Source organism: Mugil cephalus, chromosome 8 (genome assembly GCF_022458985.1).
Source record: "Mugil cephalus isolate CIBA_MC_2020 chromosome 8, CIBA_Mcephalus_1.1, whole genome shotgun sequence".
Taxonomy (NCBI): domain Eukaryota; kingdom Metazoa; phylum Chordata; class Actinopteri; order Mugiliformes; family Mugilidae; genus Mugil; species Mugil cephalus.
The window spans coordinates 1651891-1667298 of record NC_061777.1 but is presented as its reverse complement, the minus strand read 5'-3'; the positions used below and the strand labels follow the sequence as shown (position 1 = coordinate 1667298).

General features: G+C 39.8%; 1 protein-coding gene and 1 pseudogene across 1 annotated transcript; both read right to left on the bottom strand.

Moving 5' to 3' along the window:
- Nucleotides 1-3424: 3424 nt before the first annotated feature.
- On the bottom strand, nucleotides 3425-6424 carry LOC125012688 (nuclear factor 7, brain-like). Its single transcript, XM_047592781.1, is given in 2 exon segments — nucleotides 3425-6399; nucleotides 6401-6424. Coding segments are annotated over 2 exon segments (1416 nt in total). The 3' UTR covers nucleotides 3425-5007.
- Nucleotides 6425-13268: 6844 nt separating this feature from the next.
- LOC125012689 lies at nucleotides 13269-14808 on the bottom strand (annotated as a pseudogene).
- Between the last annotated feature and the right edge of the window lie 600 nt (nucleotides 14809-15408).

The following is a 15408-nucleotide window of genomic DNA, read 5'->3' as shown; positions in this document are numbered from 1 at the left end:
ATCTTCATTTAGGTTCCTGAACGCAGCATCTGAGCTGAATGTGCTGCTTCACCTGGAGAAGTGGCAGGAGAGAATGAGCTGTCAGTCCTGTCTGGGTGAGAGGAGCCCAGGAGGAGGAGGAGGAGGAGGAGGAGGAGGAGGAGGAGGTCTGGGTGGAGCGCTGGCTGTGGCAGAGACGCTCCCGACCACAAAAACACAAAGACTCCTCCAGAGGAAGCACAGGGATCCCAGCCAGAGCTGCGTTCTGAACCACACATTCACACACAGTCAGTCTGACTGCACAGTCTGCAGGGAGGTGCGTTTGTTTCCTCCACTGGCGCCTACCTTCATCAGCAGCCTCTGGTTCTTCATGTCCTGTTTCCATGGCATCACGTACAGTTTGGGGATCATGGGATGTCCGGCTGAGAACGTTGGGATGTGGGAGCGGGAACGTCTGGGAGGGAACGTGACAGTTTTAAGGGTGTTCAATGCAGATCCACTCTCATACTCTACAATGACAATTTTGTGGTATGGAGACGTGGGGTTATCTACTCTTATTGTTCTTGCAATGCGCCCATATTTGTTGAAGAAATCAGTTAATTCCTCATCTGACTCAGTGTCAGCAAATCTACTAACAATAACTGAGTTAAGTACTCTAATATCCTCTCTTTGTACAACTTCCATATTGCCGGTCTATTTGAGTTGGTGGTGGTCTGAAAAAATCGGTTGAATTAGTTTCTCTTTTCTGTAAGTCAACTAGCAACCACTCCTGGCTGGCTCGCCACTTGCGTAACACTGTAATGTATAGAGATAACTTGGACCAGAGCCTAGGTTCAGGAAGAGTGGTGATATTACTGTTTAAGAATAGCAGACCACAGACCAGCAAGTGAGTTTTAACTGCTGGCTCATTAATGTAGAAAAATTATTCGGAGAAACTGTAATCATTAATGGTACCAAAACACTTACACACACACATACACGATATGAATTGTTCAATCTCCCTCCAACCATTCAAAATGAACCCAAAATTTCAGGCAAATAAGGTTATTTATCCCTATTTATCTCCTCTGTATTTAATCCAACCTATATTGAGTTGAGATATAATTTTTGTATTCAGGTTTCCTATATCGGTTATTTAGTTCCTGATATCTATTTTGGGTTTGCTCAGTTTGAGTCCTCATTTTATCTCAGTTTTGGCATATTTATGAGTTTTAGCTCTATTTTTCTTCTGTCTCTTTAATTTGCTTAACCGGCTCTTTTTAAGTTTTAACTCACTTCTATAAAAACCATTAACACAACACAACCCAAAACCCAAGTTGGCACACACTAAGGAAAAGTGAAATAAAAATAAAAGGAACCAAAGTTCAATAAAATATCTAAAATACAACTCAGTTCTCAGATCTCACAGATCAATGTAACTAATTAGTCAAATTCCACAGTGTGGTGAATGACCTGTCTTTTGGTTAAGCCTTTTATCAGTCCAAATAAATCATTGTGGATGGCTGCAAAACCATGTCACTTTAGTCCCATACCACGATCCCAGTATTAGAATCAAATGTCTTTGTCCACGTGTGCAGGTGAGTTTTGCAGACTAGGTGATCCTCCGCTCAGATTCTCTTTCCTATGGCTCGCTATCTTGTTTCTACAGCTCTATGGTGTAGTCAAACACCATGAGTCCCAACTAAAAAACCTGGCCAAATCCTCATTCAAGAATTAAATAGAACCGAATCCAGCAATGAGGACAGAGTTGAGTAAAATATCCTCCCAAAAATGAAAGAAAACAAGGTGTAAAACCTCAAAATACATTCCTTTTGCTACTACTCCTTATTTTCTTTTTTTTCTCGTTCTCGAGTTTTCCATCTGCTGTCTTTAGCGTTCTGCTGTTACTCTAATTATTCACCCTCCCTCCAGCTGTGGCGCAGTGGATACATGCTCAGCTGTTACTGTGATCAACTGTTACTGTGCACTTGTTAAAGGAGCAGTACACATAAAAATAACAACATTTTGAACAGCAAATTACGTTTTTGATTATGTTACACAAAACACACTTATTATTTTGTTTGCTTACATTAATGTTGATGTTAGCTTCTATTCATTTTTATTTTAATTATGTCCTGGATTGAAAAGAGAAACACATAAATGTGACAGTTTATAGGTTTGATGAGGAGAATTCATGGTTGAAATGATCAAACCCTCCTGCAGTGAAGTGCTCTACAGTTGACATGAATTCATGGGTTTAACTGCTCCTGTTTTGCAGCAGGATTTACAGAATTGTGATGTGACGTTCACTGTGGCTCTATGTCCTAATAATCAGGTTTCTCCACAGGCTGGGTTCACCTAGAATACAATGAGAGTTTGGATTCTCCTTGACAGAGAAGATGGCGAGCCAGCATCCGTCAGACGCCACTGGACCAGATGGTCCCGTCCTCAACTCTCCATCAGTCCAGTTCTCCAGTGTGGTAGGACGGCTAAAGCCTCACTTCCTCCTCCTTGACTTTTTGTCACACTTAACTAAAAGTGACTGTATTTGGCTGAAGCAAAAAAGAACCTTGAAGGGAAACTTGAGTGTTGTCACATTTTCCAGACATTTGGTCCCAAACACACACTAAACTGGAATCATCTCTGAGCTTCATGTTTGACGTGTGAAGCTCAGCTGAAACGTTGTTTATTGCTGCACTGAAGACTAATCCATCCACTGGCGTCAATTCATTGGAAGTAGAAAGGACCCTGTGGCTCCAGCTGCTCACTGTGTCTCTTCAAACACCTCCCACTCACTTAGATACTGGTTCAATACACTCAAGTCCTCTGAAGGAACCTGTAATGTGTCAGCTGTTTCCAGTGGAATAATCAGTAACTCTACTCACTCATGTGGCTCAGAGCTCCCTGCAGCGTCGGCCATGTTTGTTGACTGTCAGAGTCACCGTAGAAACCCTTCCCCCAGTGCATCATGGGACTTGGGTAGGATTTACAAGGACAGACCCTGGGAGTGAAGCTCTCAGCTGTTGGTCCCAACTGGAGTCTCAGTTAGATTCTACGAGACACGACTGAAGATTTACAATAAATACTCAGGTAGCAGCAGGACAGTGACTTTCTCAGCATATTACTGCATCTGATGACACAAATGGAAATTTTCAACATTTCCTTGTTGTGTTAAGAGAAAAAATAATCATATTGACTGTAAAACATTAAAAGTTTCACAGAAATTAAATGTCTAGGAGTCAGTGTTGTTGGTAGAAACAGACAGTGGAATAAACTGACACTAAATAACTCCCATGTGACCTGAATGCATCAACAACAAGTGAATTTAACCAAATCTGACCAGTGACAGCTCTTTAACACAGAATGAATCTACAACAGAACAGGAAAGAGGAATGAAAACAAATATTAGAGAAAAGTTTATTTAAAAATTGAACTTCATTCCTCAAAATAAAATCAGATCAGTGAATCTGTTTATATATTTATTTCCACAAACAGTTACATTAACACATGTATAATTAAAGTAAACAGTAGAAATAGTTTACATGTCAAAATGAATAACATCAATTTTAGACCCTCTTGTTTGGGACTGGGAACAACACTTCCATTTTTAACGTGAATATAAACATAAAACTTAAAATTTCTACAATCAGAAAAGATCTTATTTACTTTTTTATTTACTTTTTTAACAATGAGCATTTGATTATTTTAACTTTTTTTTTCTAAATGTCACAATAAATAAGATGCAAGTGCTGAGAATCTTTTAACATCGTCTTATTCCAGCTGATAGAGATATCATCTTACTACCAAGTACACATGCACTGTAGTCACTGCATTTTCTGATGAGACAGAAATGAAATTTAAGATATTTTTTTCTAGATTAAATAAAAGAAAACACCCTGATTCTGAACTCATTCAAAACCTTAACCAGAACTGGACCGAGAGTTGATAGAAAAGAACACTGACTGTTTTATTTAACCTATAAGTCAAATTCTATTGTTGTGCAAATTATAGAATCCATAAAAATAACTAAACTCGCTATCATGCATCAACCTGACTATGAAACCACTCAAGAAGGAGTGTGGCACAAAGCTCTGTTAGTGGAAAACAATGGTGCTGTTTGTTTTCTGTAGTTCCACCATATACCCACTAGATGGAAGCAAAGGACCACGTGTTAAATTAAGGATCAGGGATTCATATCTTTTACCAACATATGCAAATTATTCAACAAAACACTTTTGAACAGTTGTATTTGTAGTAGTTTTAAAGCTGAATCTTTCAGATACATTATCACAAAAACACCACACACTCTGTTTATGACCTAATTACAGGAAGTTAATTACATGAGAAGAAGTGACTGGACACACTGAGCATGTTTGTTAGAAGCCAAGAGAGCATCATTCAGATTACAGTATGATCAGAGTATTTACTGAACAACATGAGACATTATTATGTTATAATCTATCAAACATGAGCAGAATATCAACAACATGAAGTTACATCCTACACAAACTAAACACAACTAAATCATTGATGGCAACCACACAACATCATTCATTTCAGACAGTTGGATTAACAGTTTCTGTGAACCAAGTAAAATAAATCAGTTCTGCTGTAGAATGAAATAAGAACAATCAATCAGACACAATGATTTTAGATTCACTGAACCACTGAAAATCTCATTAGAACATGTTAAAGGATAAAATAATTCATCATTGGAGGTAAAAAAAACTTTTAAGTCTTTTAGTGGAAAGGATAAAATAACAGTCGAGAAAAAAAACTTTCAGATTAAAAATATGTTCTTGTTATTATCAAATATTAACATTTTTTTCAATTAAAACATTCACAGACACTTTTAACCACTGTTGAGGTCTACATGTTTAATTTTGCACATTTAAAATAATTCATTTAAAACTTCAGCCAACCTTCAAGCAAAATGAAAAAGTCTTTTAGTGGAAACTATCATTGTTGTGTGATGATGACTTTACAGAGAAATGAACCTCAAATGATTGTCACAGAGAAACAAACATCTCTGAACATCACAGAGAAATCTCACTTTCTGATTCTGATATCAGAGGTTTTGGCAGCACCAGCTTTTCCAACACTGAAATATGGGAAGAGTTTCTCAGTGAAAGTGTCTCTGTGAGTGTAGATGAGAGTCATGTCTTCAGAGTTGTAGAAGGACACCTCCCCCCTGTCATAGTCCAGCTGGACTCTGATCCTCTGGAGACTCTTATTCACTGTCACAGTCTGACTAATAACATTATAGTATGTTCCATCACAACGCCTTAAACGCCAGATTCCAGATTTTGGTGAAGCTGGGCTCTTTCCCGTCCTGTCAACTGACTCTTTAGCTAAACCAACACTCCAGGCAGGATGATCTCCCACCTCCACCTCCCAGCTGTGTTTCCCTGAGCTGAAGCCCTCAGAGCCTAGAAGAGTGGCATAAAGAGTGAATCTCTCTGGATTGTTAGGAAGCTGCTGCTTTGTGTCTCCATGTATCACACTGGTCAGATCATCAGACAGATAGAGAATGGGATATGCAGTGTTTGGGTCCAGAATGACAGGACTGAAGTGGACCTTCTCCTCCATCTTCTCCCAGACTCTGAAGGCCAGGTTGCCCAGGTGTTTGGCAACATCTATCAGGACTCCAGAGACCAGCTGTGGATCTGACAGTGAGCACTGGGCTCTGGCTCTGGTCTGAGTGGCTTTATAACTGCTGAGGAATGGCACCTGGTGTTTCTGCAGCTCTTCTTCAACAGCAGAGATACTGTCTGACAGAGAGGAGATCTGCTCCTGAATCCTCTTTATCTCTCTGCCCACAGTCTTCTCCTTCTGCTCCTCTTCCTCCCTCAGAGCTGCCAGTCTGGACTCCTCTTCCTCTTTCAGGAACTGGTGGAGCTTGTTGAACTCTGCTCTGATCTGCCTCTCTGTGGACAGCAGCTGCTTCTTGGAGTGTTCAATCACCTTATTGTATGTTTTCTCCACTTGTTTGTATTTGTTCCTCTTGTCCTCCAGAGACTTTAACTCAGATTTCAGCTGCTCCTTCAGGTCACTGACTGCTTGTTCTATAGGAACCACTTTGTGATTGTGGTGGAGAGAAGAGTCACAGACAGGACACACAGCTCTCTGCTCATCCTCACAGAACAGTTTAGGCTCTTCTTCTTTGTGTTTACTACAAACCTCCATTAATGACTTCTCTTTCCCCTTTTCTGTCTCAGATGTTCCAGATTTCTGTCTTCCACCAAAGGAGTCAGACAATTCCTTCAGTGTAAAGTTCACCCAAGGGTTCTCTTTGGAGGATTTTCTTTTACAAATAGGACAGTTTTTGTTTTTAGCTTGTTCCCAGAATTTCTGCAGGCAGCTTGAACAGAAGTTGTGGTTGCAGCTCAGAGACACAGGATCTCTGAAAGTCTCTGAACACACATGGCAGCTCAGATAACTTTTCAAGAACAGCTCTCTCAGCCATTTGTACTGAAGTAGTTTCAACAGCAGGATCACCAATGTAACAGTTCTCTTCACTTTTCCTCTTAAAATCCTCCAAATACGTGTTTTCCAGCAGAGATCGTACACCCTGTAAACTGTAATCCCGGTTTCAATCTACTTTCAATCTCTTTCTTTTACGTCAGGCAGTTGAATTTATTTCCTGTCAGACAAGGTAAACTGTTATTTTATCTCCAGCAGATGGCGCCATGACGTCCTCCACAGCTGAATATTCTGCTTTTATTTTAGTACAAATCAGTTTCTTTGTTTGTTCACATGTTGCTCACTCTTTAATATTTAATCTCTTTTTTATTTTTTAATACTTAAGAAAGCATTCAGGTCCTTAATCTCATAGAAATACTAAACATTTAAAAGGGTGAGGTTTGTGCTTCAGTCCTCCAGGGAGGAGTTAATATTTCCAGTTGTCTTAAATCTCACAGTAAACCAGTTTGACTACATTTGTTCTTCATGAGCTGTAACACGAAACATTTTCTACCAAAAAGTCAGAATGAATTAAAACAACAATATGACCATGCAGACTTTTTTATCTGAGGATAAACTTTGAGTTTTATTGTAGCCTATATGTAAACTACTGAAGTTCATCTGTTAATAAGGAGTCTGCTTAGTTCATTCACAGTGAGAGGATAAAGACCTGAGTAGGGACACAGTCTGTTCTTATTATGGTCCACAGAGAAGTGTCCTTTAAACCTTTGTGTCAATCAAACTTTATTTGTTTAGAACTTTTCCTACCATGAGCAACACAAAGTGCTTCACACCAATAAAAACATAGAACATTACAGCAAGAACAGAATCAAGGACCCGCGCCTCCACATGTACACATACAGACACATATAGACACATTACACATACACAAGCGCACAACGTCCACACTCACACAGAATACACACTAAAAGTTGTCAATGAGACATGGCTGGACGCTGAGGCTTAAAGCATGGAGGACGCTACCTTTGGGGAGGGGGCCTGTCTCAGCCGAGGGGGGTCCCAGCCCTTTTAAACCCTAGGGGAGAGACGGGCCCCACACCTAAGTGCAGAGCGTCCAACCACCCAAGGGACAGCGCCCCCACTGGTAGAAAGGAACAGCCCCAAGCGTGGAGCCCCACGAGGAAACACTGGAGAACTAAAAAACTAAAACAGAAAGATTTAAAATATAGTAGATAAAATAAGTTAAAAAATAAAATAACTAAAAGACCCTTGGTCTCATAAGAATAGGTTATAAAAGCAATTAAATAAAACAAGTTAAAATAAGTCATGTAAAACAACCTAAATATAAATCAACTGTGATAAAAACAGTGGCTGAAGAAAAAAATCAATGATCCAGGTGCATCAACGTTTAAAATCTGTTGAGGTAAAATACTCGACCTGATGTCATTGATTTTACTTCTGACGTGGTTCTCACAAAGGGCGTTGTTAGATAATTAAGAGGATTTATTAAAATTAAAGAGTTTAGCATATGGTCTAATGTGGAGAAAAGGAATATGGGGTCGTTTTTATTGTCTGTAATTAGTTTGTTGGAAGTGTAAAATTCTGGCCTGTTTGACTGAGTTATTGTAAGTTTTGAGGAGTTCCGTAAATTTCAGATGAATAGTTAGCTTTGTTTTCCTCCATCTCCCTCAGCGATCCTTGCAGTTTCTTTTCAAATGTGTCTTCATTTCTCCACGGTCGTGTAGGTCTTGTTTTTAAGTTTTCGTTACCAATGCAACCAATGAGCCCTGACTTCAGTTTGTTGTTAAAATCATTGATAATAAAATCACAGGACGCTGGTAAAATCTCTGCAGGAGTGCTCTGTAGAACCTGGATCAAATTTGCAGCCACTTCAGGAGTAAGGTCGCGTTTCCTCACCGTTCTCACTGGCGCCACCTGCTGGTTAAACCTGGTGATGTTAAAAAACATAGAATTATACAGACACAGCCAGATCCACCACAGAGCACACACCCACGGACAAACCACAGGATATGACCAGGTCCAGGGTGCGCCCCCTGCCGTGGGTCGGCTGCATGATGTTGGTTAAAATTAAAGCATTGTAAAATGTTTAAAAGTTCTCTGGACATAGAGTCCAAGGAGACATCCACGTGTAGATTAAAATCACCAGTTCTTATAACCCTGTTATATGACGTATGGATAGATGATAACAGATGTGAAAAGTCGCTGATGAAGGAGGCGGTGTAATGGGTGGTCTGTAGATGGTGACACAGAGGATAGGTGGGCTGCTAAAAACAAAGGCATGATACTCAAATGATGTTGTAACTGTCAAAAAGAACCTCCATTTGAGACTATGTATATTATTTGGGGAACTGATGGCAGTCCCTCCCCTTGTCTCCCCCGGGTGGAAAATAAAATTAAATTGGGTGAAAGCGTCAGGAGAACAGTGCATCGGTTGCTAAACCACAGTCTCTGTATAAAGATAGGCAGTCAGGTTATTACTACAATTATACATGAGCATGAACGATTGTTCACCAGAGAGTGCACATCAGCACAGCGTTTATGTCTGTGCTCATCTGTTGCTTTATGAAGTTAAAAACGATGTCTGATCTAAAACTGTGTCGTGTTCGCTGTGTGTAATGATTGTTGGGATTGTGTGATATTGCCTGCTTCTGGGTCACTGGGGAGGTTGTGTAAAGTGGTGGATGCAGTGGAGAAGGGTGTGTCTGTGGAGGAGAGTCAGGAGGTGGAGTGAACAGTCAGGTTGATGTTGATGGATAAAAGTCGTGAACCCTCCTGGTTTGGATGGAGGCCATGCTGTTTAAAAAGGCTGGGCCTGTTTAAAAACAATAAGCCAAGAAGATGACCTCCAACCTGTGAGTTCCAGTCTCTTAGTCTCTTTCCAGCTCCAGTCCCAGTATCAGTTAGCTCCCTGCCTTTCCTAGTATCAGATAATACTTTAGCTTCAGCTTTTTGAACCAGTTGCCACAGAGCTGTTGTACCTGCAAGAAAACAGCAGCAGATGTTTCACTTGATTTTCAGCAAATCATCAGAAATATCTTCATTTAGGTTCCTGAACGCAGCATCTGAGCTGAATGAGCTGCTTCACCTGGAGAAGTGGGAGGAGTGATGAGCTGTCATTCCTGTCTGGCTGAGAGGAGCCCAGGAGAGGAGGAGGAGGAGAGGAGGAGAGTCTGGGTGGAGCGCTGGCTGTGGCAGAGACGCTCCCGACCACAAAAACACAAAGACTCCTCCAGAGGAAGCACAGGGATCCCAGCCAGAGCTCGTTCTGACACACACATCTCACACAGCATCAGTCTGACTGCACAGTCTGCAGGGAGGTGCGTTTGTTTCCTCCACTGGCGCCTACCTTCATCAGCAGCCTCTGGTTCTTCATGTCCTGTTCCATGGCATCACGTACAGTTTGGGGATCATGGGATGTCCGGCTGAGAACGTTGGGATGTGGGAGTGGGAACGTCTGGGAGGGAACGTGACAGTTAGTGTGGATTTCAGATTTCAAACGTTATGAAGTAGTCCAACAACAGTCTGATTATTTTCCACTCATCAACAGCTGCATTTTTTCTTTATTATTTGGAAATTAACTAAATTATTTTCCATCACATCATGATTTATTTCCCAGTTCTGTTTTCTTACTTTGTGTTTTTTTTCTGTTTTGAGGATTTTAATTTGTCTTTATCCATCTCTGAGTCCAGAGGAATATTGTGTTTAATAAAAGAATAGTTTTTATTTCATCTGCTCTGAATAAACTGAGCATTTAGTAAAAACTCATCAGTAATAAATCAGTGAATAATCTTTGCTTCACCTTGTACTGATGCAGATTTATTTTGCTTTAGTGGAGACGTGACGACCTGACGATTCTGCTGCAGCCATCATTTATGTTTCTGTAGAGAAAGAAGTCCTGTAAACTTGTTTTAGTTCCAGGATTATTTGCAGCTCCACTAGACAAAGTGTGGTTAAATCAGAGGCTGCAGAATTCCAGCTGGAGAAGGAAACTTGATTTCTTCTCTAGACTGCTGCTGTTTGTGCTTGTGTTTGCTGTTACTCTTAAAGCAGAACCTCAGTCGTAGGAACGCGTCAAACATTTGTGCTTCAATTAAGTCCTGGATTGAAAAGAGAAACACATAAATGTGACAGTTTAAAGGTTTGATGAGGAGAATTCATGGTAGAAATTTTCCAACACTCGTGCAGTGAAGTGCTCTACAGTTGACATGAATTCATGGGTTTAACTGCTCCTGTGTTGCAGCAGGATTTACAGAATTGTGATGTGACGTTTACTGTGTCTCTATGTCCTAATAATCAGGTTTCTCCACAGGCTGGGATCACCTGGAAGAAAATGAGAGCTTGGATTCTCCTTGACAGAGAAGATGGCGAGCCAGCATCCATCAGACGCCACTGGACCAGATGGTCCCGTCCTCAACTCTCCATCAGTCCAGTTCTCCAGTGTGGTAGGACGGCTAAAGCCTCACTTCCTCCTCCTCGACTTTTTGTCAGACTCAACTAAAAGTCATTGAATTTAGCTGAAGCTAAAACCTTGAAGGAAAACTTGAGTGTTGTGACATTTTCCAGACATTTGGTCCCGCACACAAACTAAACTGGAATCATCTCTGAGCTTCATGTTTGACATGTGAAGCTCAGCTGAAACGTGTTTATTGCTGCACTGAAGACTAATCCATCCACTGGCATCAATTCATTGGAAGTAGAAAGGACCCTGTGGCTCCAGCTGCTCACTGTGTCTCTTCAAACACCTCCCACTCACTTAGATACTGGTTCAATACACTCAAGTCCTCTGAAGGAACCTGTAATGTGTCAGCTGTTTCCAGTGGAATAATCAGTAACTCTACTCACTCATGTGGCTCAGAGCTCCCTGCAGCGTCGGCCATGTTTGTTGACTGTCAGAGTCGCCATAGAAACCCTCCCCCCAGTGCATCATGGGGCTTGGGTAGGATTACAAGGACAGACCCTGGGAGTGAAGCTCTCAGCTGCTGGTCCCAACTGGAGTCTCAGTTAGATTCTACGAGACACGACTGAAGATTTACAATAAATACTCAGGTAGCAGCAGGACAGTGACTTTCTCAGCATCTTACTGCATCTGATGACATGAATTTTTAAATTTTCAACATTTCCTTGTTGTGTTAAGAGAGAAAAAAATAATCATATTGACTCTAAAACATGAAAGGTTTTACAGAAATTAAATGTGTAGGAGTCAGTGTTGTTGGTAGAAACTGACAGTGGAATAAACTGACACTAAATAACTCCCATGTGACCTGAAAGCATCAACAACAAGTGAATTTAACCAAATCTGACCAGTGACATCTCTTTAACACAGAATGAATCTACAATAGAACAGGAAAGAGGAATGAAAACAAATATTAGAGCAAAAGTGAAACGTTTATAACAGAATAGAACTTTATTCTTCAAAATAAAAGATCAGTGAATCTGTTTATATATTTATTTTCACAAACAGTTACATTAACACATGTATAATTAAAGTAAACAGTAGAAATGGTTTACATGTGAAAATGAATAACATCAATTTTAGACCCTCTTGTGGTCAAATTGGGAACAACACTTCCATTTTTAACATGAATAAAAACATAAAACTTAAAGTTTCTACAATCAGAAAAGATCTTATTCACTTTTTTATTTACTTTTTCTAACAAAAAGCATTTGATTATTTCAACTAGTTTCAACAACTTTTTTTTCCTAAATGTGACAATAAATAAGACGCAAGTGCTGAGAATCTTTTAACATCGTCTTATTCCAACTGATAGAGATATCGTCTTACTACCAAGTACACATGTACTGTAGTCACTGCATTTTCTGATGAGACAGAAATGAAATTTAAGATATTTCTTCTCGATTAAATAATAAAAATCACCCTGATTCTGAACTCATTCAACAACTGGACCAAGAGTTGATAGAAAAGAACATTGACTGTTTTATTTAACTTATAAGTCAAATTCTATTGTTGTGCAAATTATAGAATCCATAAAAATAACTAAACTTGCTATTATGCATCAAACCTGACTATGAAACAAGAAGGAGTTTGGCACAAAGCTCTGTTTGTGGAAAACAATGGTGCTGTTTGTTTTCTGTAGTTCCACCATATACCCACTAGATGGAAGCAAAGGACCACGTGTTAAATTGAGGCTCAGGGATTCATATCTTTTACCAACATATGCAAATAATTCAACAAATCACATGTGGACAGTTGTATTTGCAGTTTTAAAGCCGAGTCTTTTAGAGACATTATCACAAAAACACCACACACTCTGTTTATGACCTAATTACAGGAAGTTAATGACATGAGAAGAAGTGACTGGACACACTGAGCATGTTTGTTAGAAGCCAAGAGAGCATCATTCAGATTACAGTATGATCAGAGTATTTACTGAACAACATGAGACTTTATTCTGTTATAATCTATTAAACTTGAGCAGAATATCAACAACATGAAGTTACATCCTACACAAATTAAACACAACTAAATCATTGATGGCAACCACACAACATCATTCATTTCAGACAGTTGGATTAACAGTTTCTGTGAACCAAGGAAATAAATCAGTTCTAAAATAAGAACAATCAATCAGACACAATGATTTTAGATTCACTGAACCACTGAAAATCTCATTAGAACATGTTAAAGGATAAAATAACTCATCATTGGAGGAGAAAAGACTTTTAAGTCTTTTAGTGGAAAGGATAAAATAACAGTCGTGAAAAAAAACTTTCAGATTAAAAATATGTTCTTGTTATAATCAAATATTAATTTTTTTTTCAATTAAAACATTCACAGACACTTTTAACCACTGTTGAGGTCTACATGTTTAATTTTGCACATTCAAAATAATTAATTTAACCAACCTTCAAGTAGAATGAAAAAGTCTTTTAGTGGAAACTATCACTGTTGTGTGATGATGACTTTACAGGGAAATGAACCTGGAATGATTGTCACAGAAAAACAAACATCTCTGAACATCACAGAGAAATCTCACTTTCTGATTTTGATATCAGAGGTTTTGGCAGCACCAGCTTCACCAATATAAAAATATGGGAAGAGTTTCTCAGTGAAAGTGTCTCTGTGAGTGTAGATGTGAGTCATGTCTTCAGAGTTGTAGAAGGACACCTCCCCCCTGTCATAGTCCAGCTGGACTCTGATCCTCTGGAGACTCTTCTTCACTGTCACAGTCTGACCAACAACATTAGTGTATTTTCCATCACCATGCGATAAACACCAGACTCCATATTCTGGTGAAGCAAATCTCTTTCCCTTCCTGTCAACTGACTCTTTAGCTAAACCAACATTCCACTTAGGATGATCTCCCACCTCCACCTCCCAGCTGTGTTTCCCCGAGCTGAAGCCCTCAGAGCCCAGAACATTGGCATAAAAAGTGTTTCTCTCTGGATTGTTAGGAAGCTGCTGCTTTGTGTCTCCATATCTCACACTGGTCAGATCATCAGACAGATAGAGCCAGGGCTTGCAGTGTTTGGGTCCAGAATGACAGGACTGAAGTGGACCTTCTCCTCCATCTTCTCCCAGACTCTGAAGGCCAGGTTGCCCAGGTGTTTGGCCACATCTATCAGGGATCCTGAGACCAGCTGTGGATCTGACAGTGAGCACTGGGCTCTGGCTCTGGTCTGAGTGGCTTTATAACTGCTGAGGAATGGCACCTGGTGTTTCTGCAGCTCTTCTTCAACAGCAGAGATACTGTCTGACAGAGAGGAGATCTGCTCCTGAATCCTCTACATCTCTCTGCTCACATTCTTCCCCTTCTGCTCCTCTTCCTCCTTCAGAGCTGCCAGTCTGGACTCCTCTTCCTCTTTCAGGAACTGGTGGAGCTTGTTGAACTCTGCTCTGATCTGCCTCTCTGTGGACAGCAGCTGCTTCGTGGAGTGTTCAATCACCTCATTGTATGTTTCCTCCACTTGTTTGTATTTGTTCCTCTTGTCCTCCAGAGATTTTAAGTCAGATTTCAGCTGCTCCTTCAGGTCACTGACTGCTTGTTCTATAGGAACCACTTTGTGATTGTGGTGGAGAGAAGAGTCACAGACAGGACACACAGCTCTCTGCTCATCCTCACAGAACAGTTTAGGCTGTTCTTTGTGATTTCTACAAACCACCATTAATGACTTCTCTTTTCCCTTTTTTGTCTCAGATGATCCAGATTTCTGTCTTCCAGCAAATGAGTCAACCAGTTCCTTCAGTCCAAAGTTCACTACAGGAAAATATTTTAAGGATTTCCTTTTACAAATAGGGCAGTCTTTGTTTTTAGCTTGTTCCCAGAATTTCTGCAGGCAGCTTGAACAGATGTTGTGGTTGCAGCTCAGAGACACAGGATCTCTGAAAGTCTCTGAACACACATGGCAGCTCAGAAAACTTTCAAAAAGAGCAACTTTCTCAGCCATTTTCTCAGATTTCAAATTGTTCTAAAAGAAGAAACTCACTCAAGTGAATTATCTTGTCTCTGAGTTTTTTTCAGTCCAAGTAAATATTGTTCAGTTCAAGATCTCACATCCTGCCACTGTGTCTTGGCTTCAACAATGTCAAGATTGTCAATGACATTCAAAGTGTACTCTCAATTTCATCCCCAACATTAATTGGTTAATTATTAACGTCTAAAATGATTCTACTTTTATGACTTTTAGATAGAACATGTTGTTTCTTCAACGCTTTGTAACCTGACTGAATGTGACACTGGTTGGTGTCTGATTATGGCTCATCCACATATATACACACATATCTATTTCATCCTTTTTGTTATTACTACTTCACTTTTTACTTTTTGTACAACTATGTGTATGTGCACGTATTTAATGATCATTCCTTTGTGTTTTATTACTTTTGATTACGTTTTAATAGGATCAATAAAACCTTATCTTTGGACTTTGCATGACAGCTTTTATCATTCTGCCCCTCCCCTTTAGATTGACTGGTGCACTATCATAATCTAGTTAGTTTTTATACACCTTCTGACTGTTAGTATTATTTTCTACAACACTCAGACG